Consider the following 23,936-nt stretch of genomic DNA (forward strand, 5'->3'; position numbering starts at 1 on the left):
AAAAATAATTTAAGTATTAACAAATATAAAATAACTAAATAAAATATAAAATAAATATTAGTTAGCCAATAAAAGTTGTCAATTTGCTTGACTTCTCATTGTATCCATAATGGCTAACAGGGGACAACACTCTACTACTGCTCTCCCAATGTAAAGCATCATTTCCATTAAAATGCCCATTTGCTAGTATACTTGGACATGTGGCACAAAATGAAAGGCGCTATATGAAATAAACCCAGTTGAAAAGCTGGGGGACAGCTAAGGACTCCAGTAAATGTAATTACCCGCCGAGGCAGGGGATGGCGCTGTTCTCTGATCCTCTCTCTCTCTCTCTCTCTGCAGACCGCATGATTGACGCGCCGCCTTCACTGACATCATCACCGGTGCCCGTCCTCCCAGACCCGCCCACTCCCACCATCGCCCTTCATAAACTATCAAATCAGTTACCTGCTTCAGTGCTGAATTTACCATAACAATAATAATAATTCTTTACATTTATAGAGCGCTTTTTCACAATGTTTGTGGGCAATCACAAATGTGCAACGCCCACCTGGATAATGTGATGGCAGCAATTTACTACACACTGACCACACATGAGCTGATGAGGCAGTGAAGTGGTGAGAGAGAGACACTGTTAGAGACAGGGGATGATTAGGGGGTCCAGAATGACCCGGTCATGGTGGGCGATTTAGCCAGGATATCTTTACTAAAGGATACCCAAGGATCTTTTACATCGACCACAGAGAGTCAGCACCTCGGTTTGATGTCTCCTCCGAAGGACGATGACATTTTTATACAGCAGTACCCCCTTCAGATCCACACAGAGAGAGCACAGAGTAAGCGCCCCCTGCAGGCCTCACCAACACATCTTCCAGCAGCCACCCAAGTTTTTCCCAGATGGTCTCCCATCCGAGACCTGGTCAGGCCTAAACTTGCTTAGCTTCAGGTGGGTGAGGAGTGTAGGTGGTATGCATGGCTGCCACTGTACAGTCTGAGAAGGACCCCAGTGTTGGTGTTCACCAAGTCTGCTGCTTCAGTGTTTTTAAATCTTTCTGTCAGATATTTCTCTGGTAGACTGAAGTAGAACTACAAGCAGTTCAGAAGTTTCAAAGCAAACTTTGTGAAAATTAATATTTGTGTCTCAAAACTACCTCTACCTGCAGTATATACAGTGGGTATAAAAATGAATCCCCCCTTTCGAAATATTCCCATTTTATTTGCTTTACAGCCTTACATGTAAACACACAAACTGGTATTTTTTCCAGCTTTACTTCCTCAATGCCATCTCTAACATCCAAGTGGAAGACATCACAGCTACAGTTCAGAAGAATTAAAAAAAAAAAAAAAACAAGAAATCCTGAGATTAATAAAGGACCCCCCAAACTCACACAGGTGTCAGTGCCCACCATCCCCATGGAGGTTACGGTCTTCCTCCCACCTGTGCTCAGTTGTACTGAGTGTGATTAGTGAAGCTGTTCCTGGTCCATTCATTCCCTTCCTTGATAGAGCGACTGACAGCCAACAACTGACTATGAGTGGCAGGCCACTTTGAGAAGGTCTCTGAAAGTGGAGATGGAGACCAAAACCTCTCAAAGGCTTTATAAATCCCAAGGAGCTCAGTAAAGGCCATCATAAAGAAGTGTTTGGTACTACTAGGACCCTCCCTGGATCTTCCTGCGCCACCACCACCTACTCAAAGCATCCTGATGCACCAACATTGATGGACTGAAAGCCAGAAGTCTACGTGACCATCATCATCAGGTCCTTCCATGAAAACCCTAAATACAAAGAAGACTGTTTGACTAATGTTAGGTAGATTGCCCAGAGGGGACTGGTGGTCTCGTGGTCTGGACCCCCCTACAGATTTTATTTTTTTTCTCCAGCTTTTGGAGGTTTTTTTTTTTGTTTGTTTTTTCTGTCCATCCTGGCCATCGGACCTTACTCTTATTCTATGTTAATTAATGTTGACTTCTGTTTATTTTTTATTGTGTCTTCTATTTTTCTATTCATTTTGTAAAGCACTTTGAGCTACATTTTTTTGTATGAATATGTGCTATATAAATAAATGTTGATTGATTGATTGATTGATTCAAAAATGGGATGGAATAGCAAAGAAGAAACTGGTAAGAGAGGCTAACGAGAGGCCAAAGGCCACTGTGAAGGAGTTACAGGATTTTGTGGCAAAGAGCGGTCATTAATGGTGTGCACGTGACAACAATTTGACAAGCGCTCCACCATTGTGCCTTGTTCAGGAGGGTCGCACTTCTCAAGAAAGGCCACATGAAGGCTCTTTTGAGCTTTCCCAGAATGCACCTTGAAGATTCTGAAGCCAAGTGGATGAAAAAGGTCTGATGGTCAGATGAGTCCAAAATCAAACCAAACGGTGCACCAATGCAGCTCACCATCCCTACAGTAAAGCATGGAGGGGGCAGTATCCTGTTGTGGGGGGCCTGGGGCTCTCATTAGGGTAGAAGGAAAAATGGAGGGAGCAAAATACCATCAAATTCTGGAGGAAAACCTGCTACCCTCTGCCAAAAAGGTGAAGATGGGCAGAATGTTCACCTTTCAACATGCCAACGACCCGAAGCTCACAGGAAAATGGACCACCCAGTGGCTGAATGTCCTGGTGTGGCCAGTCAGAGCCCAGAGCTAAATCACAGTGAAAATCTGTGGAGAGATCTGAAGATAGCAGACCACCAACACTCACCAGCCAATGTGACTGAACTTGAAGAGTTAAACTGTAAAGAAGAGTTGGGGGCAAATATTGAGTGGGCTCAGTCTGGGTGTGTAAAGCTGATAGAGAAGAATCAACAAACTCAAGGCTGTCATTAAAGCAAAAGGGGGTCAACAAAATGACACTGACATGGGGGGGGATCCTTTATTAATCTCAGCAGGTCTTGTTTTGATGTTTTATCACTTTTCTGAACTGTAGCTGTGATGTCTTTCACTTGGATGTTAGAGGTGGCATTGAGGAAGTAAAGCTGGGAAGAAATATTAAGTTTGTGTGTTTTCATTTAAGGCTGTAAAGCAAAAAAATGGGAATATTTCAAGGGGGGGATTCTTTCGATACCCACTCTACATTTATTTATATACAGAGAGTAATTAAGAGTGCATATACAGGGTGGCCCACCTCCACCGAGACGACTCCTGTCTGGTCTGCCATCGGATAGGCGGCCGCAGTCGTGTCTGAGACGGGCACAGAGACGCATTGGCACACAAGGAGATCTCATTCCGTGTCTTCTCTAAATGTCAGTACCTCATTTGATTATTTTTGCTCTTCATCGTGTAATGCAGTTGTTTCGGAGGAGGTGGACCATCCTGTATACCCGTGAAAGGAGCCCTGTAAGTTAGCAGCCTTCTCTAGGGTGGTGTGCTCTCCACAGAAGGCACCACATACATGACAACGTTTGATTTCTGAAGCCTTTAGACCCACGGCTCACTATGAAAGGCACTACCTTTCTTTATGCCTGTCATTGTGACATTTCCTTACATCTACTTCTTTACACAACCATTTCTGGCAGGTGAAGTGACCTGCTGAGGGCCACACTGGTGTCAGAAGTGGGATTTGAACCCAAAGTCCAAAGCCTTAACCACTACACCGCACTGGGCATCTGTGACACTGTTTAGGTTCATTTCGCCACAGTGCATTTTGGGATGATGTTTGCCGTGAAAGGCGCTATATACAGCAAGATGGTTCCTGGGATGGCTGCAGTGTCACTGCCGGTGACGAGGCTGCTCACTTTTCACAGCAGCCCCAAAGGGCTCATTCCGGAAGGTGCCCTCGAATCAGCAGCCCACCATCCGCCACGTCGTCAGGACGTGAAAACTCTGCAGTAATTGAAACCATCAGGAGCGCACGAGCGAGCGGGCGCACACACACACACACTCGAGGGTTTATCGACAACAGACGAACGTCAGACGGCTACCGTCAGGCACGCGCGGGACTCTCTGAAAGAAAATCCCCAAAGTCCGGAAAACGTGACCACCCAGGATGAGCCAACCACCCCTCGCTGACACGATCTCAAGGACGGCCGCAGCCACACTCTGATTGTCGGGGTCCGGAGGGGGTACCCCTGCAGGCAGACTCACCTGTAAAGCGATTCTGAGTCGAAGTCCCGAGCACACCAGGAGTCGAGAAGCCTCAGTAGGTGGCACTGCAACTCCACGGAGTGCGACACAAACGTCTCTGCCAGCTGCAGCTTGTCCATCAGGATGAGGGGGACACAAACCTGAAAGCAAACGACAGTAAGGAAGTGAGCAACGTGCCCGGGGTACCCAACGCCGGCGCTCTGGGATGCCACGGATGACTACAAGCTGCCCACAAAAATGAGGGACACTCTATTAATAGGTGTGGGGTCACCGAGAAAGGCACTGCATTACATACGGCGAGCTAAGGAAACAGAGTGTAGGGCAGGAACTTTCTTTAAGGTCAACGCGCAGTGCCCACTCGCCAGCCGTGAAGTAGTGAAGTGTGGACTGGCTGGGCGAACTGACCTGCTAGTGCCAGGTCTCTGCCAAGCATATTTACAGTGCATCCAGAAAGTATTCACATCGCTTCACTTTTTCCACATTTCGTTATGTTACAGCCTTATTCCAAAATGGATTCAATTCATTGTTTTCCTCAGAATTCTACACACAACACCCCATAATGACAACGTGAAAAAAAGTTTACTTGAGGTTTTTGCAAATTTATTAAAAATAAAAACACTGAGAAATCCCATGTCCATAAGTATTCACAGCCTTTGCAATGAAGCTCCAAATTGAGCTCAGGTGCATCCTGCTTCCCCTGATCATCCTTGAGATGTTTCATTGGAGTCCACCTGTGGTCAATTCAGTTGACTGGACATGATTTGGAAAGGCCCACACCTGTCTATAGAAGGTCCCACAGTTGACAGTTCATGTCAGAGCACAAACCAAGCATGAAGTCAAAGGAATTTTCTGTAGACCTCCGACACAGGATTGTCTCGAGGCACAAATCTGGGGAAGGTTACAGAAAAATGTCTTCTGCTTTGAAGGTCCCAATGAGCACAGTGGCCTCCATCATCCTTAAGTGGAAGAAGTTTGAAACCACCAGGACTCTTCCTAGAGCTGGTCGGCAATCTAAACTGAGCGATTGGGGGAGAAGGGCCTTAGTCAGGGAGGTGACCAAGAACCCGCTGGTCACTCTGTCACAGCTCCAGAGGTCCTCTGTGGAGAGAGGATAACCTTCCAGAAGGTCAACCATCTCTGCAGCAATCCACCAATCAGGCCTGTATGGTAGAGTGGCCAGACGGAAGCCACTCCTTAGTAAAAGGCACATGGCAGCCCGCCTGGAGTTTACCAGCAGGCACCTGAAGGACCCTCAGACCATGAGAAACAAAATTCTCTGGTCTGATGAGACAAAAATTGAACTCTTTGGTGTGAATGCCAGGCGTCACGTTTGGAGGAAACCAGGCACCGCTAATCACCAGGCCAATACCATCTCTATAGTGAAGCATGGTGGTGGCAGCATCATGCTGTGGGGATAGAGCTGGGAGACCAGTCAGGATAAAGGGAAAGGTGACTGCAGCAATGTACAGAGACATCCTGGATGAAAACCTGCTCCAGAGCGCTCTTGACCTCAGACTGGGACGACGGTTCATCTTTCAGCGGGACAACGACCCTAAGCACACAGCCAAGATATCAAAGGAGTGACTTCAGGACAACTCTGTGAATGTCCTTGAGTGGCCCAGACTTGAATCTGATTGAACATCTCTGGAGAGATCTTAAAATGGCTGTGCACCGACGCTTCCCATCAACCTGATGGAGCTTGAGAGGTGCTGCAAAGAGGAATGGGCGAAACTGGCCAAAGATAGGTGTGCCAAGCTTGTGGCATCATCTTCAAAAAGACTTGAGGCTGGAATTGCTGCCAAAGGTGCATCGACAAAGTATTGAGCAAAGGCTGTGAATACTTATGGACATGGGATTTCTCAATTTTTTTATTTTTAATAAATTTGCAAAAACCTCAAGTAGACTTTTTTCACGTTGTCATTATGGGGTGTTGTGTGTAGAATTCTGAGAAAAAAATGAATTTAATCCATTTTGGAATAAGGCTGTGACATAACAAAATGTGGAGAAAGTGATGAAGCGCTGTGAATACTTTCAGGATGCGCTGTATATGTACGCCAACAGAGCTCTGAGGACCGTCATTTGACAAATAAGTCACAATAATGAGGGGGTCACCATTTAACATGGGTGGGGGTGGGGGGCTGCTAAGCTGTCCAAGAATAGGACCCTGACTCATGGTGCATAGCAGGAACATGGAAGGACAGGGCTTCATATTAACATGTGACTGCATAATGGGACTTGAATACAGACCATAATATAGGAGCAAGTGGACAATGACAAAACACTGCCAGGCATGACAATGTACATTTTATCAACGCCCTGGAGATAATGAGCACACAAGGAGTATGAAGACGGCAGGCACTCCGTGACTGGTGCATTCTGGGTACTGTAGTCCTTACGCGACATCACATTAAGTGAAAGGTACTACAGGGAGTGCAGAATTATTAGGCAAGTTGTATTTTTGAGGATTAATTTTAATATGGAACAAACACAGTGCTATCAGTCAATCCAAAATGTTAATAAACCTGAAACCTGAATGTTTCACAACGGAAATGTGAGTGTGAACATCATCAGGGGAATACATATGTGCGCACAATTATTAGGCAACTATTAGTGTGCAGATTTATTATGCAACTAAAGGAAAAATGAAAATGTTCCCATCTCACTTGTTTATTTTCATCTGTTATAGTGAGAATAATAAACAAACACCTCAAAATTTACAAATAAACATCTCTGACATTTCAAACAAAATCAATCAATCAATCAATGACCAATATAGCCCCCTTCTTTCCAATAACAGTCATAAGCCTTTCCATTCATGGAGTCTGTCAGTTTCTTGATCTGTTGACGATCAGCTTTTTGTGGAGCAGTGACTACAGCCTCCCAGACACTCTTCAGAGAGGTGGATTGTTTTTCTCCCCCGTAAATCTAGCGTTTAAGAAGTGCCCACAAGTTCTCGATAGGGTTTAGGTCAGATGAGGAAGGGGGGCCATGTCATTATTCCTTCATCTTTAAGGCCTTTACTGGCTGGCCACGCAGTGGAGAACTTCGATGCAAGTGATGGAGCATTGGCCTGCATAAAAATCCTGGTCTTCTTCCTGTATCACTGTTTGAAGAAAGTGTCTTCGAAAAACTGGCAGTAGGTTTGGGAGTTGATTTTGAGTTCATCTTCAATGCAAAAGGTCCAACTAGCTCATCTTTAAAAATACCAGCTCATACCAGTACCCCACCTCCACGTTGGAGTGGAGCTCTGTGCCCATTACTGATCCACAGGTCCATCCATCTGGTCCATCAAGAGTCACTCTCATCTCATCGGTCCATAAAACCTTTGAAAAAAATCTGTCTTCAGATATTTCTTGGCCCAGTTTTGACGTTTCAACTTCTGTTTCTTGTTCAGTGGTGGTTGGGTTTCAGCCCTCCTTACCTTGGCCATGTCTTTGAGCACTGAACACCTTGTACTTCTGGGCACTCCAGGTAGGTTGCAGCTCTGGAATATGAAAGTACTGGAGGATAATGGGTTCCTGGTAGCTTTACGTTTGATTCTTCTCAAATCTTTGGCAGCTAATTTGCGTCTTTTGTTCTCAACACGTTTCTTGCGACCCTGTTGACTATTTGCAACAAAATGTTTGATGGTTCTGTGATCACACACCAATATCTTAGCAATTCCAAAAGTGCTGCATCCCTCTGAAAGACTTTTTACAATTTTTGACTTTTCAGAGTCAGTTAAATCTCTTTTTTGGCCCATTTTGCCTGAGGAAAACGAGCTGCCTAATAATTCTGCACACCTTGATATAGAGTGTTGATCTCCTTAGGCCACACCCTCCTTCATTACACAAATACACATCACCTGACGTGCTGAAATCCAATAAGCATTCAAGTTAATACAGCTTGGAGTTGGAATATACGCATTAAAAATGGTGATATGGTCAAAATACTCACTTGCCTAATAATTGTGCACACAGTGTATATCAGATAGGCAGGTTGATAGATAGATGTGAAAGGCCCTATATAAGATTGACAGATTGATAGACAGATGACAAAGGCGCTATATTAGATAGATAGATAGATAGATAGATAGATAGATAGATAGATAGATAGATAGATAGATAGATAGATAGATAGATAGATAGATAGATGAGAAAGGCACTATATAAGATAGATAGATAGATAGATGAGAAAGGCACTATATAAGATAGATAGACAGATAGATGAGAAAGGCACTATATAAGATAGATAGATATCTATCTATCTTATATAGTGCCTTTCTCATCTATCTATCTATCTATCTTATATAGCGCCTTTCTCGTCCGTCTATCCATCTATCTAATAGACTGTTAGACAGGTCTATACGTGGTCATAGCTTTATGCATATGTAACAGACAGATGTGAAGAACCAGATATACTGAAATATGAACAGATGTGAAAGATGATGGCCTGATATGTGAAAGGCACTATATAACAGATGGACAGACAGTGCTCTACATAGCCCAGACGGACAGATGTGAAAGGCGATCCATAACAGATGACCAGAAGTAACACACTGAGCTCCCGGTCCTATTCAGTTCCAGTTTGTTTTTTTCTGTCACATCTCCACGTCATCTCCCACACGTGACAATAAGAGAAAAGCCGCTCTTCCCTCTAAGAGTTAAACTAGTGGGGTGAGCTGGGGATGCAAAAAATTTCCAACAGCACCTCCTGGAATTCTGTGGGAAAATCAGCCTTGTGCTAAAGGGGCTAATCAGTGTCTGAATGACCTTGAACACCAAGACAGTGAAGGCAGGAAGGCTTCCTAAGGTGGTCACACATGGCAGTGATTCACAAGGTGATGTAAACTGACACGGACAACACAGCGTATTTTAAATGACCGCCTGGACCTGCACAGACTCACCTTTTCCATCTCGAGCTCCGACTGCAGATTCAATTTCACACTGAAAAGCACAACCTGAAAAGAGAAAAGACAGAAGGGTCAGTAGGCAACAGGGCAGGGGGTGCCCACACACACAATGGCACCCCAGCGTGCCCACATAGACCTGCCTGTATTCCGAATGAGTTGAGCACCAAATCCCACGGACGTGTACATTTCACCAGGCTGTCAAATGCCAACAGGAGTTCATGGCAGCAAGGGTTACAAGTGGCATTCATGAGCCGTAGTGATGACCATCAGTGCGGAACTCTTACTGGATCAAACCAACCTGCATAGACATTACTGTCACTGCTACTCATCAGGGTGACATCTTTATCCAATACTTGAGACACAATTTTTGACATTTCTTTGTTTTTTCCAATTGGAGCTCAGGCACTTGCTCAGGGTCACACGGTGTCAGAGGTGGGATCTGAACCCGCAGCCTTCACCACTACAAAGCTGTGGTGATGCAGCCATTCCGGTTTGCAGGTGTGGTACCTTCATCCACCACATCTTAAAAATACAACAGCACAATTATTTTTTAACATTTCACCATGTGACCGGTGGTACGGTCACCCCGCATGCCCAAGGTGGGCTATGCACCTTTGTGACTTGCAGTTCAACAACTTGGCCTCTACAGGACAGACCTCTCAGAGCAGAAGGTGACACATCAGGGACTGCCAGTTTTTGTTAATATTAATGAATGTCAAAGGTCGGGGACTTTCATGGGGAGGGCAAGTACTGAAAATGCTGGACCCCTTCTGTTGTTGGAATCTTTTATATTTTTCTCAAAATGTTATAACACTCTGCGGTGGGTTGGCACCCTGCCCAGGATTGGTTCCTGCCTTGTGCCCTGTGTTGGCTGGGATTGGCTCCAGCAGACCCCCGTGACCCTGTATTCGGATTCAGCGGGTTAGAAAATGGATGGATGTTATAACACTGGCTGGATAAGACACTAAACATGGAGTCACCGCTCCTCAGAAAAAGTTACAAATACACATTTGTATATGTACAGATATATAGAGTACATATTTAAATCTATATAGATATATGTACCCAATCTATGTAAAATGTATAATAAATACATATCCATATACACTATATATGGGCCTATTTATTTTTATACAAATATATATATATATATATAGACACTGTGCAAGGCGCTATATAGTGCCCGACCCGGCACAGACTTACACAGAGTCTTTTTATTTTTCTTCAGCTGGAGGGCACGTCTTCCCCATAATCCCTCCAGCCACAACACACAACCCATAAGCACTTAATACAGCACAAACACTCTTTTCCCTCCATCTTGGCACCACCACTCCTCCCAGGTAACCTCGTCCTCTTCCTCCCGATTCTGGCTCCTGAGTGGTGGATGCGGGCCCTTTTTATAGCCCACCCGGAAGTGCTCCAGGTGCTAGATCAGGTGCTAGACCAGATGTCCAGGTGGGTTCCTGGCTCCATGCAGCACCCCCTGGCGGCCACCCCAGCTCCCAACAGGGTTGTGCCGAACTCCATCTGCCATGAAAACCTGCGGGAAACTGAGGCACCATCGTCAGCCAGGGAGGCTGTCACCAAGCATCCCGGGGGAGGTAGTGAGATGTCCATAGCTGCTCCCCCAGAACATATACAGAAGGGGCGTCGAAACCGGCCGCCTGTCATAACACACACACACACACACACACACACACAGTATATCAAATCAAATAAAAATATACAGATATTTTTACATGCATCTGTCAGAAATTGTGGATGTTCAAGGTTGTCTAAATAATCCAGAATTTTTCACACAACTTTTAAATAAAAATGTTTACATTACGTCATGAAAGGCACACAGGATGACAGACCAATCAAAACTATTCTTTGAAGCAGTGACTGCTGGGAAATGGAGTCCTGGACTTTTCCACCACATAAGCTCAAAGCCCAGCTCATCAGAGATTGCCCATCCTAAATTCATCTCTCACTCTTCAGTTTTCCTTTCACCACCTTAAAATGCGAGTACATACAGGTCGTCATTAATGGGATGTTGTGCTTTCGTAAAATCTATTCACGCTTCATCAAGTCCTGTTGTCTGACAACGTCCTTCACTTTCACTTCCTTGGAGGTCCTTCACTTTCACTTCCTTGGAGGTCTCCAGCCCCGCCGTATTCTCCACCATTCCCAGATAATTTAGTTTGTCTCAACACAGGCAGTGAGTAATTCCAGTGGCTGCCAGCAGAGGCCACTGGCTTATGCCAATTTCCTATTTCTGTGCCCTCTGAGGGTGTGCCTGTGCTCGGTTAATAGAAGCCTTTAAATGGCTGCATGTGTGTGTGTGTGTGTGTGTGTGTGTGTGTGTGATAGTCTGCCCACCTGTGCAGAGACCCTGAAACTCTTAAGTGGCCAAGCCAGTTACAAACATTACACAGATGGATGGACAGACTTCCTGTCAAAAAAACATAAAAGTACATTAAGAACTTTGATTATTAAAATGTGACATTACGTCACACTTGTGTCATTAGGGTGCACAACTTCTAGAGTCTCAGAAGAATAAAAAAAGGCCTACTTGGCATATTCAGATTAGAAATGCAGTGCCACCCGCTGTGGCCGCCATCTTACACCCACGTTGGGCAGCACAGCCACACAGCTTGCAGTGCCCTATGGCTTCACCCTTCTACCACTCTGTGTATGCCAATGGCTGCCACAGCCACATTGGGGATGAAGAAGATCAGCCAGTCGAGAGAAGGGGGCGCCAACACCAAAATGGCACTCGGGTCTCCCGCCAGACCGACGGACGGCACACGTTGCCCTCGACTTCTTGTTATTCATTTTTATTTTTGTTTGTTTTGTTTTGTTTTGAAGGATTTGGGAAAGAAAAAGAATCCCACCCAGAAGTGCAGCTCGTGAATCAGCGCAAGGTCAGTTGCCATGGCCACCGCTCCCTAACAAACTCCCCATCCATTGTGTTTGTGGACCGCCGGTGGCCGGTATCTGTTTGATCTCGGGCCCCCGTGACGTCATTCGGGATTGTCTGGCCGTTTCCAGTCCGCCCACTTCCTGGCACTGTTTTTTTTCCCAGCGTTTCTTACCTCCTTGTATTTGCCCCGCTGGAGCAGGCTGTGCAAATGCTGGACAAGGAGGCCGCGCTCCAGTGTGCCCAGCAGGAAGATGTCCACCATGGCCTCCAGGGAGGTGGGCTGCTTCTCCACGATGAGCTTCAGCGCCCGCAGCTTGGTGCTCATGTCTGGCGGGTGCGCTGGACCCGGATGGGGCACTTTCTTCAGCCACTGTTGAAATTCGCCCAGGAGGCAGTGGGCCAGGGAGCCCCCCTTGGACTTGGTCACCTCACCGCAGCGCTCCAGAATCTGCAGCAGCCCATCGTAGGGATCAGCCATCCGGGAGAAGGCGTCCCTGGCTTCAGCTCGAACCTAGAAGGAGAAAACAAAGACAAATGAGGGGTCCTGTGGCACAGACCCAAATAAACCCCTCCAGTCCACATCCTGTGCCCTTAAGTGACAGACTGTAACAGTAGGGGGCACTCTAAGAGCAGAAGAGGCCAAAGGGAAGAAATAACAGAGCTGTTCATTGGGTAGAAAATGGCCAACACAAGGGGGGCAAACAAAGGACCAAATATACAGAACACAAGCTCTGCTGCCCCCTACAGGCCACCCTAACCAGAATTTGTACCCATGCATGGCTGGGTGCAGGACAATGGGCAAAATACAACACTGTGCCAATTCCACTTTCCTTAAACCTTTGTGTTCTCTTCCTGCCAGTCCCCGTCTGTGCCCCGTCACCCAACATGCCACCACTTAACAGCTTTAAACCCCAGTGTGGGGTAACTCTCAGGGTCAAAGGTGACACCGTTTAAGAGCCCTGCCTCCGTCTGTGTCACTTCTCCTAATTATAGAGCTCCTTGTACTGCCGCCTGGTGGACTGGAGGACCCCTCTCAGATCTGTCCTTAGTCACCAGGGCTGGCATCACCGGCAATTACTGGGCCACTTGCCCCCGACAATGTCCCGAGAGAACAAGTGCAAGCGTCCATCCAGGCCACAGTGTCAACTTCATCATGTGTTCTTCTTGGCCAAGCATCGGGCACGCTGGCACTGGCACCGACACTCGGAGAGGTTCTCCTGTCATCAGGGTTGGTTTCTTTCCCATATTGTCTTTCCCTTCAGACCCCATTCTCCTTGGCACCTTCCTGCCAACCTTGGCAGCCTATCATAAAATGCAGAACCATTAAACCACACCAAAAACAAGTGAAAAAAGACCAACCATACATAAATGGAGGCCACTAGGGGGCAGCAGTCCAGCCTTAATACAATGGGGGCCTCTAGGTCAGTGGGGTCAGTGATGCAGCTCTGTTCAACCGTGGACAATGAGGGGGCAATGCCAAAGTGGAGGATAAGACAATAGCAAAAACTTGACCTCTAGGGGTCAACCACGAAAAAGAAAAGGGGCAGAGGTGGTCCAGAACACAGTACCAGAAAGGGGCTCGAGCCCAAGTCCTATAATTCATACCTGGAGATTGATACTGGGAGACCACTGGCGGCAGCAGGTTCAATTAAACTGGAAACCTCTAGTGGGCAGTGACCTCCCAAACCATGTAAATCCACATATGGAGCCTGGTGTACGGGTTGGCCATAGAACGACAGCAGAAGAGTGCTCAAGTGCGAGACCCTTAGTATACAAGTCGAGGAAACTGGGAATCAATTAGGGCAGGAGTGCAAAATTATTAAATGGGGGAACACTAGGGGGCAGCAATGCAATGCAACAATGAACAAGAAAATGGGGGCAGTAGACTGTAGCTTAAACCCGCCCAAGTCCAAGACCTTTGGTATAAAAATAGATAGGGGGCAGCGGTCCCACCTTATTACACTGTGAACCACTAGGGGGCAGTGCTCTAAAACAATATAACTTTGGACAGGACAGTGATGATCTTGAGTACAAATCCTTTATTACACTGTGGACCACCAGGGGGCAGTACTGCAGGCTCACACTATTTATTCGTCCTCACTGTGAATGAAGTTGCATCTGAAGCCAAGTCATGTGGTGCCCTTGCCAGTCTCATTTCCTTTGCCATGGTGCCCAAGTGTGACCAGCCACCCCTCCAAAATAAACCTGAACTTCCACACCCACCTCTGCGATGTCCTTCTTCTGCCAGAGAGCTTGCAGCGTGTCCAGCAGGTGGTCCGGGTCACTGCCTGTTGGGTGAAGAGACAATTCACTCTCTTTTGTGGAGATGTTAAGGCGCTATATTAATAAGGCAAAATTACCAACACCCACATTGCCGATGGGCTCGGCCACATCTGCCAGTGCTGAGTCTCCCTGCCTCCCAAATCCTCTCCTTAAAAGCTCTGCTCCATTCCATCGTTCCTTTTAAGCCTTGTGGTCACAAACCCCCAACACACTCCCCCCCGGAAGCCCCCAGAAACACTAATGAAAAGCAGACCTCCAGCCTGGCCATGCAAACCAGATGAGTTTCTGAAGCCCCTAAAGCTGTGTGCAGCCAAAGAACCACCAATACGGCATTTGACTCCAACAGCGTGCCCACTTCACACCTAGGATAACCAGTGCAGGCTCACGCTGATGGTGGTCCGTCCAGCTCACACTCAGCAGAACGAGAGCAGGGACACTGCTAACCAAGGTAATGGTGGGCATTTCAGGCACAGGGGAACAGAACGCAAGGTGAGTCCTCTGGGGGTCTTGTACCTGTGACCGCATGCCAGGGTGTCTTGCCAACTTACCTACCACAAGCTACAGCACTAATTTACCTCCAGGACTTCCTCCCAGACTCCAAACCTTTCGACCCCAACTCCCAGCTCTCCACTGGCTCATTCTGTGGCACTGAGGCAGACTTTTTAACCCAGGGGGTCACTTGTGCCCTACACACTCAGAGTCAAAATATGCCAGTCCTTGCAAGTGGAGCCACAAGAGGGCACCAGAATGGACCCCTACTTTATGTGTGCTTCTGGGTCAAAGTGGACAGGTGGCACCAGTACCTCTGGGACTTCATCATTGCCCCCACTTTTAGTATGGGGAGAGCAACAGCTGGGTGGCCTGAACCCGTAGCATCTTGGGGGTACCTGTGGGTTTCTTGCTAGGCTGCAAATGTCTCCGTCTGATGACCCTGCTGTGGCACACACACTGGGATGTCCGGGGCCTTCTCTTTGTCTGCCGGTGGTCTGATGCCCTGTGTTCCAGCCATGCCTTTGACCCTGCATACTTGTTGCCAGCCTAGTACCTCAACACGTGGTCTTCATCTAATGGCTGACCACTCCATTAAGCCACTGGCAGGCAAGTCTACATATCTGAAGTTCTGACCTTAGTTACCATGACAGACTTGGGGGTTATGAGGGGCACACACGAGTGGTGTGGGCAGCACGAGCGAGTAGAGGGACACAGCCGGGCAGGCGGGCCGACTCACCACAGGGGATGTGCAGGCTGCCACGCTAACTGTGTGTTTAGCTTGGCCCAAGGCTGACTAATCCACTGACTTCCAGTCCAATATCCCGGGGGGGAGGCCATAAGGGGGGCAACAAACTAGAAGTAAATAAACAAAGGGGGCCGCTGAGCCAAACCAGCTGCTGCTCCTCACCTCGGCGGCTCCCTCTGGTGTTGCTCAAGTGCTCAGCGCTTGTCACGGAAATCCCCAGGAAGTGAGCAGCCGACTGGGGGTCTACAGGTCACGAACGGCAATGACCCCAAACTACTGGGCTTAAAGGGGGGAGGGGGAGGCAGAGCAAGCTGGGGGGCGGAGTCGAAGACGAGCATGAAGACGCCGGCAACCGACCCTCAGACCACCTCTACAAAGTCCTGTACCAGCTCTTTATATAGCGCCTTTCATGGTCAGCTCCTACTGAAGCCATAAACTGTTAAGTGCTACATCATTATATGGGGGGTCCTGAGGATCCCACCCCATTCCAAAGCTTAAACCACCTCCAAAACTACTCTGGCAACTCTGTATATAGCGCCTTTCATGGAGCCACTTGGTATTGACTCCCCAAACTGAAAGGACCACGTTAAGGCTACAATTGTCTAGTCAGTTCGGTGGGGGGGGGGACAGTGGTAGGTCCCCCAAAAGACCCATAAATCTCCTATAGCCGTCCATTATATAGCACCTTTCATGGAGCCAGTCCGTAGTAAATCCCCAAACTAAGACTGCCACTTTAAGCTGCCTAGTCAGTCCAAGGGTGGGGATGGATGGGGACAGGTTAGTGGACCAATATACCCCCCCCCCACCAAACAGGCCCACCAAGCCCCCCACTCCCATCGCCAAGCCATCTCCGAATCTCCTTTAGCGGTTCTTTATATAGTGCCTTTCATTAAGCCAGCTCCCAGTGACTCTCCAAACTGAAAGCACTACATTACAACCAGGGGAGGTGGGGGGGCTTGGCTAGAGGACAACCCCCCCCGCTCTTCCAGCGCTGTTCCCATGAAGAGCAGTGGGCAGGAAGTGCTGGCACACAATGTTGTTTCCCGTCAGCCGGCCAGCGTTTCCAGTCAGTCGCTTATCGATACATCAGCAAGCATAACAAACACCAGCGGCCGGGGAAGGGGGGTATTCTGCGGGCATGGCGGGGGTCATACAGGGCTTTGAGGCCGAGTGCCATTAGAGCGGACAGGCTTCGTGTTCATATCAGCCCGTCTTTACCGTTTATAGCGCCTTTCACGCTGCAGGCTATTGGACTCGTAGAGGGCGCCAGCGTTGGCGTTTGAAGGTGAGGCTAGCAGAGGTCGCTGGCACAGACTGCCCTGATGGCTCTGTAACACACAGACTGTGAAAGGTGCCTCACCTGTCAGGACCCCAACTGTGAAAGGCACAACTGGCGACAAGTGAGGTGAAGGAGGGAGGAGTACAGGGGGAGAGGAGGAGCAGCTGCTGAACAGACGGGCCGAGGGAGGTGCCCCCAGTGTTGAGACCCCTACCCGTCTGGCACCACCCACCCCAGTGCTACCCAGAACTCACCCTCTGTAGCATCGCTCATCTTCGCTTCGGACCCTCTGGCTCACTCGGCCCCCTCACCGACTAACACACAGCCTGTGGACAAAGAAGAGAAGGTCACAAGATGGTCACTGAGGGTCTCACGGTCAACAAGCAGCCGTCAGTCCTGCTCCCCCACCTGTCATTATGGAGGAAACCCCACTTAGGGTCTGGAGGGGACCTCCACGGGGTGCTGTGTCACTTCAGTGTCACCTTTGATCATTACCATTTGACGGCGCCACTCATGACAGGCACTATAAACATTAAGACCTGCTTCGGCGCTAACTGTGTGAGTGCAGTGAAAGGCGCTATATAACTAAAGGCTGGCTGAATGCTGCACGTCACTGCTTTGTGTGCCACATAATGAAAGGCGCTATATAAAATAAGGAGTGAATGACAGGTCCCTGCTCTTTAGATAGAATGTGCCATTGGATCTCATTATGAATCGGGGTGATGACGACCCCCACCATCATCTGTGTTCACCCCGGGTGGCCGGCGGCCCCCTTCGTTTCCACAGCCTGATCCCCCTCCTGACACCAACCACGAGTCACGTGATAATGGTCACCATCATGATAATACATTCACTATTGGTGTCCTTATTATGAAGGAAAGGCGCTATATAAACTAAGACAAGGCGGTTCCTGCTCTTGACAATGACGTCCTGACACTTTGTGTGATTAATCAGCAGTAAAGGACTGAGAGCTCATATTGACAGCTGTCAACTCATGAAAGGCGCTATAAAGACGAAGACCTGCTTTGGCTTTTCTTAAACATGGGCTTCATTTTGTGAAAGCCGTGAAAGGCGCTATAAACCTAAAGGATGACTGAACGCTGCATGTCACTGCCTTGTATGCCATATACTGACTCTGCTCTTAATGAAAGGCTATATAAAGTAAGGAGTGAATGACAGGCCCCTGCTCTTTAGATAGAATGTGCCATTGGATCTCATTATGAATCGGGTGATGACGACCCCCACCATCATCTGTGTTCACCCCGGGTGGCCGGCGGCCCCCTTCGTTTCCACAGCCTGATCCCCCTCCTGACACCAACCACGAGTCACGTGATAATGGTCACCATCATGATAATACATTCACTATTGGTGTCCTTATTATGAAGGAAAGGCGCTATATAAACTAAGACAAGGCGGTTCCTGCTCTTGACAATGACGTCCTGACACTTTGTGTGATTAATCAGCAGTAAAGGACTGAGAGCTCATATTGACAGCTGTCAACTCATGAAAGGCGCTATAAAGACGAAGACCTCATTCATGGCTGCGGTGGAAGGCGCTATATAAAATGATGGGTAATGGAATGCTGCACTTGGCTGCCTCACTTACCATAATCAGCTAATGAAAGGCACTATATGAAGTAACGAATGACTGGTGAGAAATTCGGGGGGTCCTCGTTATAAACTAACCTTACTCCCTAATGATGATGATGTCGCCATGGAGAGTAATGACAACATTAATAATAAGCACACATATCCCTTATGATTGCAAATTCCATACTATGAATTGACAGAGATCTCCGCTCACCATAACAGGCGCTATAAACTGTCTCCACTCTCCTTACACACAAACTTTAGTTCATGTCGGCAGTGCAAGGTGCTTTATGAAATAAGGGACAACTGAACTGCCTTGTGATGAAAGGCGCTATATAAAATAACAAATGGCTGACTGCTGCTCTGGTGGCACATTCTGGGGGTCCGCAGTATAAACGAACATCACATAATGATGAAGAGGCGTTTGAGGATGAGGATGCCACCAACAGAAATGATACCCTTAATAAATATCTGCAGTTCTGAGTATGAATTGAAAGTTCATCCTGATCAGTGACCACCGTGAAAGGCGCTATAAACATTCAGAAGGGCTTCCACTTTTCTTGCACAGGGAATGTGGTGAAAGGCGCTATATAAAGGACTTCCATGTACGGCACATGACTGTTTGAAGGGGCTGTGAGGAGACCCACTTGGACCCTTAAATAGTACCTGCCAGTCCCGACCTGAGGCACCCAAGAAAGTGCCCTGTTGCCCCCCTGTGGATGACAAGTGAAAAATCACAAGTCCGTTTTTCTTTTGCTGTTCCTTCTCCGTTCCTGCTGCTCCTTTTACTTTGCACCCCCTCTGGGTGAACATCCAAGGCAGGCGCTCTCTGCCGGACTCGCTCCCCAATCCGGCCCCCCAATAAGCCCTGAAGGACCATAGCAGAGGTGCACCTTTGACTTCTGACTAGACAGCCAGACTCCAGTCATGCTGATGTTGTCAGCCACATGGCTTGGTGAACCTATTAAGGAATAACAGGAGGTGAGGGGGATTGGGGTGGTCTCCCAGCCCCGTGGCAGCCCCTCATATCATGCTGAAAACGTCTGCCAAAGTCACGCTACGAAGAGGGAAGCCGGCCAGCTGCGCTCCGTCCGCCGAGGTTTCCTTGGCTTTGAATTTGGCCGCCGCCTCCTCAGCTGGAGGCACACGAAACTGCGGTGCAGCGACGCCCTCTAGTGGCACAACTAGCAAAGTGCACTAGAATACGCACGACTACATTTATTATTTTTTTTCTTTTTTCCTGGCCCTCTGCTGCTACCTCATTTGAAAAGCCAAAAGTTTTATTTCCCCCCAGTGACTCTTCAGCATCTGATTTTGATAAAAGCCAGCAACATGAACTTCTTTTGCAAATAAACATGAAATATGGTGAGCCCTGCAGATGGAGACGTTCACAAATTGTGCGTGTCGGAGATGGAAACAGGGAGTCGAGCCTGCGCCTTCAGGACACCACCACTAGGGGGAGCCCACACTGTTAGCCGGAGTCCGGGAGCCTCACGATTCAAAGCGCGGCTTAACCCAATACTCGGCCATTTGGGGAGCCGAGCCTGGGCAGAGTGCCAGTTCACATCAGTGCCCATATCAACACTGCACTAGTTTAGGGGCATCAATCAATCAATTCACCACACACACACTTACCCCTTTGGGACACAGAAAGGACAAGCAAATCCCACACACACGGGACTCACACCTGGGACAGTGCATCTGTGAGGTGGCAGCACCAACCACTGTGCCAGCAGGCCACCCTCTCTAACCTGAAAACAGTGGGAAAGTACAACATGACAAACAAGGTGGGAGCAGGAGGACAACCAAGGTGAACATCTTCTATAAAACTGGTCGAGGAGATCCCCTCAGTAAAGTCATGAAATGGAGAAGAGTCCCCAGGAAGTCACACGAGGAACTCACAAGCTGGCGTACTGAAGAAAACCACTCCATGTAACGCCTTGCTTTGATAGATGTTTTTCTCACAAGTGGGTTTAGAGTGTCAATCAGAGGGATTTAACTGGTCACTAGGGGGCGAGAGGGTCCACCTTAAACACAGGGGGCACTTACACAAACTGTTTAATATAGCGCCTTACTACAAAGGATTTCAGGACAAAATGTCTTTATAGTTCGAAAGCAGGAGCAGAGAAGATTTCAGAATTCTCACTCAGAAGTGATGACCCAACTGGCCACAAGGGGGAGGTAAGGCCCACCTTAGACTGCAAATTGTTTTAATATAGCGCCTTACTATAACGGATTTATGCCAAGTTGCCTTTTAATTTCTACCACTGGGTGACAGGTGAGCTTAGAGTCTCAATCAGAGGTAGGATCTTAACTGGCCACTAGGGGGCAACAGAAGGCCCACCCTATGCACAGAGGGGTATTAAAGTTAACTGTTTAATATAGCGCCTTGCTACAGTGGAGTCCGTGTCAAGTTGTCTTTTTGTGCTGCAGCTGTGGAGCCATCGAGTTCAGAGGTCTCACTCAGAGGTGGTGACCCCATCAGCCATTAGGGGGCAGGAAGTCCCACCCTAAACACAGATATTGATGTAAATCGTTGAATATAGCGCCTCACTACAATCCCTTACATTTCAACAACTGAAGCATAGAGGGGTTTAGACCACCCACTCTGGGGTGGCCCCTGAATTTTCCACTAGGGGGCGAGAGAAGGCCCACCCCAGTCACAGGGGGGGTGTGCTTCCTACAGTGCCTCAGTATAATGGATTCCATGCCAAGTTGCCTTTACATTTCCACACCTGCAGCACAGAGGTGATGACACAATTGGCCACTAGGGGAGCACCGGACCTGGCACAAGGACTGGAAGCACCAGCAGGACTGGCGCTACACCCAAAGCTGACCAGCAGGACCAGCAAGTCCTGTGCCAAGTGGCCGGCCGCACATTTTGAGGAATGGCACAACATGGAAGCTGCACACAAGTGACAATGGGGGGGGTATTTGAACCCAGGACCCTGGCCACACAATGCTCAAGTCTAAATAAACGAGGGCCTGGCTTCAAATGGGGTCTTGGTCACATTCTCTGCATGCCCTGCATGTTCTCCCAGTGCCCATTTATTGTTTTTTTTTTCTTCCAAAGCACTTGAGTAACTGGCATCCTTACACTGCCCTCTCCAAGATGGCACCCGTGGCTGGCCTGGCATCCCCTCTAGTGTGATTCCGGCCCCTTGTGGTTCTCCACTGCCGATCGGCTTTGATGTTGATAAGGCAGGGTACCTCATGATGTGAGCTCACAGCTGTGCCAGTGCTGGGCATGCAGTGTGGCACAGTGCCTTAGACCCTGAGCTGACACCTTAGGAGATGCCAGTTCAATTCCTACCACTGTCTGAAACGTGACACCAAGTGAGTCCCTTCACCCATTTAGGTGCCAACAGCTCAATATTTCTATAAATGACTAAACTGTCCATGTAGTTAGAAAATGTTGTGGGACGGGACAGAAAGGCGCTATATAACGCAGAGTCTGTGCTTGCTGCGCCACTGGCAGAGCTCTACTGTGGCCGCTGATCAAAAGACCAGTCGAGGGCTTTTATTTGTGACAAGGACAGCCAATGGTCACATCTGCTAGTGACACCCAGTATATAGCGCCTATCATGAGGCTGAAGTTCAGGAATGGACCCCCCCCCCATTCCATCTGCTCTCAGCGTGCCAACACAGGGGCAGCCAATGCCATGCCGCACGCCAGTCTCCTGCTCTTTTGTGAGGGGCGCTCGATGACAGCGGTGAGAAGCACAGAGGGACGCGTGTGGCTTGCTGGCACAGCTTTGTTATTTAAATCGGCCCCATCTGGACGAGGGACAAAAGCGCCATGTGCCTGACCTCAAGCCGGCGCCGCGGCTCACCTCCTGACCCCAAACGCACGCGTCAGGCAGCAATCGGAGGCGTCAAGCGCCCACATCAACCTCACGCCAACCGGGGGTGTGAGGAGACGCAACAGCTGGGAGGGGGCCATGCTGAAGTAGGGAGGGTGGGCATTCACAATCCCCTTCCAAGCCCATCAGAGCCCTGCAGAACATTGCGGATGACACCGATGAGTCACCCGCTGGACCCCCACTGTCTCAGCTTAGCTTTTGAATGCTAGAGCGTGGTTTATATAGCGCCTTTCACAACAAGCATCCCTGTATGTTTGGCTGATGCCGTCCCCAACGTCAAGGCACAGCACTGGTGCCCCAGTGGGTAAAGCAGCTCACTGCAAGTCCAGGGCTGGAACTTAACTGGGCACCATGCTCTCGGTCCAGTGCCACCAGCATCGTCATCATCTTTGTAATACAGCGCCTTTCACCTAAGTAACAGTAAAACGAATGAGACCACCTGACGGCTTCCATCCCTCCAGTCCTCTGCACTCTGTAGGGACCTGAGAAGCTAGAGCTCATCCCATCATCACTGGGCACAAGCCAGGAACTAACCCTGGATGAGATGCCAGTCCATATAGGTTGGCACACTGTGCCAATGCAGGAGCTGCCAGCTGGCTAAACCTGCAAGTGTCTGCCGGGGTGGAGTTAAATGGTGGGGCCGGATAACCAGTTGAGGACGCCTGCAGCTGTGACGTTTGTCTGCCTGAGGCTAGTGGCACCCCCTATGGGTAACACCGAGCACTGCCAGCTTGGCTCACCATCTACTTGTGTGACTGAATGGCTCGCTTTTATTAGCAGGACAGTTGGGTGGGCCCTACCTGTGGTTTTATAAGGTCCACTGCTTCAGATTCCCAGCTGCTTTACAAAGTCCAGTCTTGAAGGGTGTTATGTGAATAGAGAAGACACAACTGTGGGATGGGTAGCACGGGTGGCACATGGATCTGATGTGCTGCCCCCGATTACTGCCCGAGTAGACATTGCATCTCTGTGTACGTTTTTCTCCATTTATGCCCCCCCCATCCAATTTCTGACAAGGTCGACTGGCAATTCTATACTGTCACTCTAATGGCCCGTCCAAGGCTGCTTCCCCTCAAGTGCTGCCCTTGACCCGCCATCATCCTAAAATAACTCAGTTCTAAAAAGCTGGAAACTAAATGGACTTATTCGTCCACTAGATGGCAGCAAAGACCAAAAAAGATGAAAGAAAAGGCTCGCGCAATTCATTCTCTGTAGAATCGACCCATCCAAGTCATCTCAGCCATAGACATATACAGTATAGATAGACGCGGCATTCGCTGTGCTGCCCGGTCGACACGATACGTCAGCGCATCCGCCATATTGCGAGTGGCAAAAGTGCCATTTAAACTAATAGAAGTAGACGTGGAAACCGGGTGTTCTGATGAAAAAAACAATAACGTTTAAAACAGTATCGTTTCCATGCAGCAGATTTTGGTAAACCGTTTAAATGCAGTTATTTATATCCATTTATACACTAATAATGGCAATTATTAAATAATTACTATTCTTATTAAATAATTCCTCCCATATAAGTAACATTTCTCGGACTGCCTTCTTCCATCTCCGAAACATTTCTAGACTTCGTCCTATTCTTACACAGCACAGCACAGTACTGAAGTATCGGTTAATGCCCGAGTCACCTCACGTGTAGATTACTGCAATGCTATTCTGTCCGGCATCCCACAAAAACGTATCCATCGCTTACAACTTCTTCAAAATTCTGCTGCCAGAATAATAACCTGCTGCTCTAAATCCACCGAACACATCACACTGATTCTCTCTCGACTTCACTGGCTCCCT

The 23,936-nt window shown here is 48.3% G+C and overlaps 1 protein-coding gene across 2 annotated transcripts in view; it reads right to left on the reverse strand.

Moving 5' to 3' along the window:
* Positions 1-23,936, reverse strand: part of exd3 (exonuclease 3'-5' domain containing 3) — a 135,796-nt gene that overhangs the window by 98,048 nt on the left and 13,812 nt on the right. Inside the window, exons 1-6 of one of the 2 annotated variants that reach the window (XM_039774451.1) lie at positions 22,937-23,451; positions 16,939-17,010; positions 14,109-14,173; positions 12,058-12,396; positions 8,975-9,028; positions 4,090-4,229 (exon numbers count right to left, since the gene is read on the reverse strand). In XM_039774451.1, the coding sequence (XP_039630385.1) occupies positions 4,090-4,229; positions 8,975-9,028; positions 12,058-12,396; positions 14,109-14,173; positions 16,939-16,957 (617 nt within the window). In that variant the 5' untranslated portion in view covers positions 16,958-17,010; positions 22,937-23,451. Of the gene's footprint in view, positions 1-4,089; positions 4,230-8,974; positions 9,029-12,057; positions 12,397-14,108; positions 14,174-16,938; positions 17,011-22,936; positions 23,452-23,936 lie in introns of those variants that run through there. The other variant, XM_039774450.1, reaches the window with a different exon arrangement.

Source organism: Polypterus senegalus, chromosome 13 (assembly GCF_016835505.1).
Source record: "Polypterus senegalus isolate Bchr_013 chromosome 13, ASM1683550v1, whole genome shotgun sequence".
Classification (NCBI taxonomy): Eukaryota; Metazoa; Chordata; class Cladistia; order Polypteriformes; family Polypteridae; genus Polypterus; species Polypterus senegalus.